Source organism: Heliangelus exortis, chromosome 17 (genome assembly GCF_036169615.1).
Source record: "Heliangelus exortis chromosome 17, bHelExo1.hap1, whole genome shotgun sequence".
Classification (NCBI taxonomy): Eukaryota; Metazoa; Chordata; class Aves; order Apodiformes; family Trochilidae; genus Heliangelus; species Heliangelus exortis.
In genome coordinates, this window is record NC_092438.1 from 4,878,898 (window position 1) to 4,882,575 (window position 3,678).

Consider the following 3,678-nt stretch of genomic DNA (forward strand, 5'->3'; position numbering starts at 1 on the left):
TTCCCTTTTCTTTCCCTTTTCTTTCCCTTTTCTTTCCCTTTTCTTTCCCTTTTCTTTCCCTTTTCTTTCCCTTTTCTTTCCCTTTTCTTTCCCTTTTCTTTCCCTTTTCTTTCCCTTTTCTTTCCCTTTTCTTTCCCTTTTCTTTCCCTTTTCTTTCCCTTTTCTTTCCCTTTTCTTTCCCTTTTCTTTCCCTTTTCTTTCCCTTTTCTTTCCCTTTTCTTTCCCTTTTCTTTCCCTTTTCTTTCCCTTTTCTTTCCCTTTTCTTTCCCTTTTCTTTCCCTTTTCTTTCCCTTTTCTTTCCCTTTTCTTTCCCTTTTCTTTCCCTTTTCTTTCCCTTTTCTTTCCCTTTTCTTTCCCTTTTCTTTCCCTTTTCTTTCCCTTTTCCTCCCCTTTTCCTCCCCTTTTCCTCCCCTTTTCCTCCCCTTTTCCTCCCCTTTTCCTCCCCTTTTCCTCCCCTTTTCCTCCCCTTTTCCTCCCCTTTTCCTCCCCTTTTCCTCCCCTTTTCCTCCCCTTTTCCTCCCCTTTTCCTCCCCTTTTCCTCCCCTTTTCCTCCCCTTTTCCTCCCCTTTTCCTCCCCTTTTCCTCCCCTTTTCCTCCCCTTTTCCTCCCCTTTTCCTCCCCTTTTCCTCCCCTTTTCCTCCCCTTTTCCTCCCCTTTTCCTCCCCTTTTCCTCCCCTTTTCCTCCCCTTTTCCTCCCCTTTTCCTCCCCTTTTCCTCCCCTTTTCCTCCCCTTTTCCTCCCCTTTTCCTCCCCTTTTCCTCCCCTTTTCCTCCCCTTTTCCTCCCCTTTTCCTCCCCTTTTCCTCCCCTTTTCCTCCCCTTTTCCTCCCCTTTTCCTCCCCTTTTCCTCCCCTTTTCCTCCCCTTTTCCTCCCCTTTTCCTCCCCTTTTCCTCCCCTTTTCCTCCCCTTTTCCTCCCCTTTTCCTCCCCTTTTCCTCCCCTTTTCCTCCCCTTTTCCTCCCCTTTTCCTCCCCTTTTCCTCCCCTTTTCCTCCCCTTTTCCTCCCCTTTTCCTCCCCTTTTCCTCCCCTTTTCCTCCCCTTTTCCTCCCCTTTTCCTCCCCTTTTTCCATTTCCCTCTTCCCTCTTCCCTCTTCCCTCTTCCCTCTTCCCTCTTCCCTCTTCCCTCTTCCCTCTTCCCTCTTCCCTCTTCCCTCTTCCCTCTTCCCTCTTCCCTCTTCCCTCTTTCCTCATTTTATGCTGGTAAAGGTGTATTTTAATCTAATCATCTTCTTGCTGTCTGTCTGGATAGAGCCTAATTAGTCTCAATAAATGTATTTTTAATAATCTTTCTCTCTATTTTGTTTTAGATACAATGTCTGCTCCAAGTGGTGTCCCTGTCCCATCTGCACCACCTTCTTATGAGGAAACAGTAGGAATTAATGTGAGTTATCCTCACCCCTATCCTGTCCCAGAACCTGGCCAGAAGCTATCTGGGAAAGGAATGAACCCTCCCCCATACGTGGGGCAGCCTGCACCAGTGAATAACCCAGGTAAGCCTGAAAAACTCTAATGTGCCTCATGGTATGTAGTATGTGCTGTGCAGCTTAAAGATTTGGGGGGGTTCACAGGTGTTCCTCACCTTCCAAAAAGTGTTTTAGAAGGCAACAAGGTGAATCAATTCTGTGTGCACTGATACCAATAGCATTATTTGGCTTTCTGCATTTTTTAAATGCAGACTTACTCTTAAAACAATGTGTTTCTGCATTATGAAATGCCATGGTGACTTCTCTTTGTCATTGTGCATTTTATTGTTCTGACCCTCAAGCATTTCAGAGTAATAGCTGGTTCTAGCTCAGAGGAAGTTGGTTAACTGTTCTTTTCTTTTTTCCTTATTTAATTGTTGAGTAAACAGTGTATTTCTCTGCTAGTTACAGTTCAGACAGTGTATGTGCAGCAGCCAGTAGTATTTTATGACCGCCCCGTTCAGATGTGCTGCCCTTCCTGTAACCAGATGATGGTGACACGTCTCACCTATGACTCAGGAGCTTTGACTTGGCTGTCATGTGGTGGCCTCTGCCTGCTGGGGTAGGTCTACTACAATTTGCACTTTTTCTTTTTTTTTTTTTTTTCTTTTTTTTTTCTCACATGACATGTACTCTTAAGGCACAGCAAAGCTTACAGCTTTGTTGCTTTCTCATTCTGCCTGGGGTCTGAGCCCTTTATAATTTGCATGCCCTACATCTGCATCCTAGAGAACCTTAATGCATCTCTAGAACATGAGAGCAATGGACTCCATAGCTGTGTCTGTTCTTCTTAAAGCTTCAGAGTACCAGCTTTACTGATGATTTTTGCAGGAATTACATTTTGCCTTCTTGTGTATGTAACAAGTGCTAAAACAGATTTGGGTATCTTTTTTGTTTGCAGGTGTATAGCTGGCTGCTGCTTAATTCCTTTCTGCATTGATGCCCTGAAAGATGTGGATCACACCTGTCCTAACTGTGGTGCTCTTGTTGGTTCTTACAAACGTTTATAGGCAATGTTTAAACACTGATCATTGCTGAAGCTTGGTAGCACCTCTACAAGCCCTTTCTGAAGCTTCATGGAGACTTCTGGTTGTTCCTGTGCACACTGTCACTGGAAGCCAATCAAAAGTAATCTTGATTGCTAGAGTGTTTTAATAAAAATTCGCTTGAGGTGATTCTGACTTAGGTCTGTATAAAGTGTATGCAACCTTTTATGGGCCACTCTGTGCGGCAGTTGATAGCAACTAATGTTTTTTTTCTGTTTATGCAAAACAGGTTGGTGATATTTTTCAGTTAATCTTGTCTCAGTCGTGCTGCACACTGGTGTGCTTGCTTACAATTTCAGCATAGAAGAGAAGAACCTCTGTGGAGACCTATACAGTCTCAGGCTTGGTGTTGATGCTTTGACAACAGCACCATTTACAAACTGGCAGGGAGCTGCTTGCCTCTGAGACAGGTACCTCTCTTAGACATAAGAAGAGATTTGTTTAATGAGCACTAAAATTCACTTTAAAACTTTCTTAGCTGAAAGAGAACCAAACTTAAAGACTTCTTCCTTCTTGGAGGCTGCTTTACCAAATAAGTAACTCAGGTTATTGTGCGTCAATGGTACCTGAATTTTTTTGCCTGTTTTAAGTCTAATCAGATCTCTGCTCTGCAGTAAAGATGTTCATACAGGATTTTTAAATAGATATTTTTTCAGCATTTTTTGTTTGGTTGGGTATTTTACTGATGATCTCTAAGTCTGTGAAGTGTTCTCTTCACCCCAGTGGAAATGCCAATAGAACCCTGGCTATAGCATCTTAAGGCTTGAATTCTACCTGCAAAACATGGATACAGGACTTGTACTATTTGTTGTTGATCTGTTTGTTAATTACCATTTCTTCATTAAGAAGGTAACATTTTTGTTAAGGAGTTTCTCTGATGGTTATTTAGACTTGTACTCTGAGTTTTCTAAATGGAAGAGAAGTTCTGTTTTCTGTTTTCAGAAAGTTAAGCTGGACATGCTTATTTAAGATCACAAAAAAAAAAAAAAAAAGGGAAAGAAGTTTGAAGGTTGAATTATTTTACCATGTCATAAGGTGCAGACTTGATTCAAGTAAAATCATAATGCATTTGAATACTTGCCTAGAAAAGGCAGACAGGTGTTTAACCAAGGCTGTGATGCTAAGATTGTATTCATATCTGTAAAAATAAAAATAAAACACAAAAAATA

General features: G+C 42.0%; 1 protein-coding gene across 1 annotated transcript; it reads left to right on the forward strand.

Annotated features, from left to right (window-relative positions):
• Positions 1-1,299: 1,299 nt before the first annotated feature.
• LITAF (lipopolysaccharide induced TNF factor) lies at positions 1,300-3,678 on the forward strand. The gene is made up of 3 exons (XM_071760677.1): positions 1,300-1,490; positions 1,869-2,025; positions 2,365-3,678. The coding sequence occupies exons 1-3, from the start codon at positions 1,313-1,315 to the stop codon at positions 2,471-2,473; spliced, it is 444 nt and encodes a 147-aa protein (XP_071616778.1). The 5' UTR covers positions 1,300-1,312; the 3' UTR covers positions 2,474-3,678.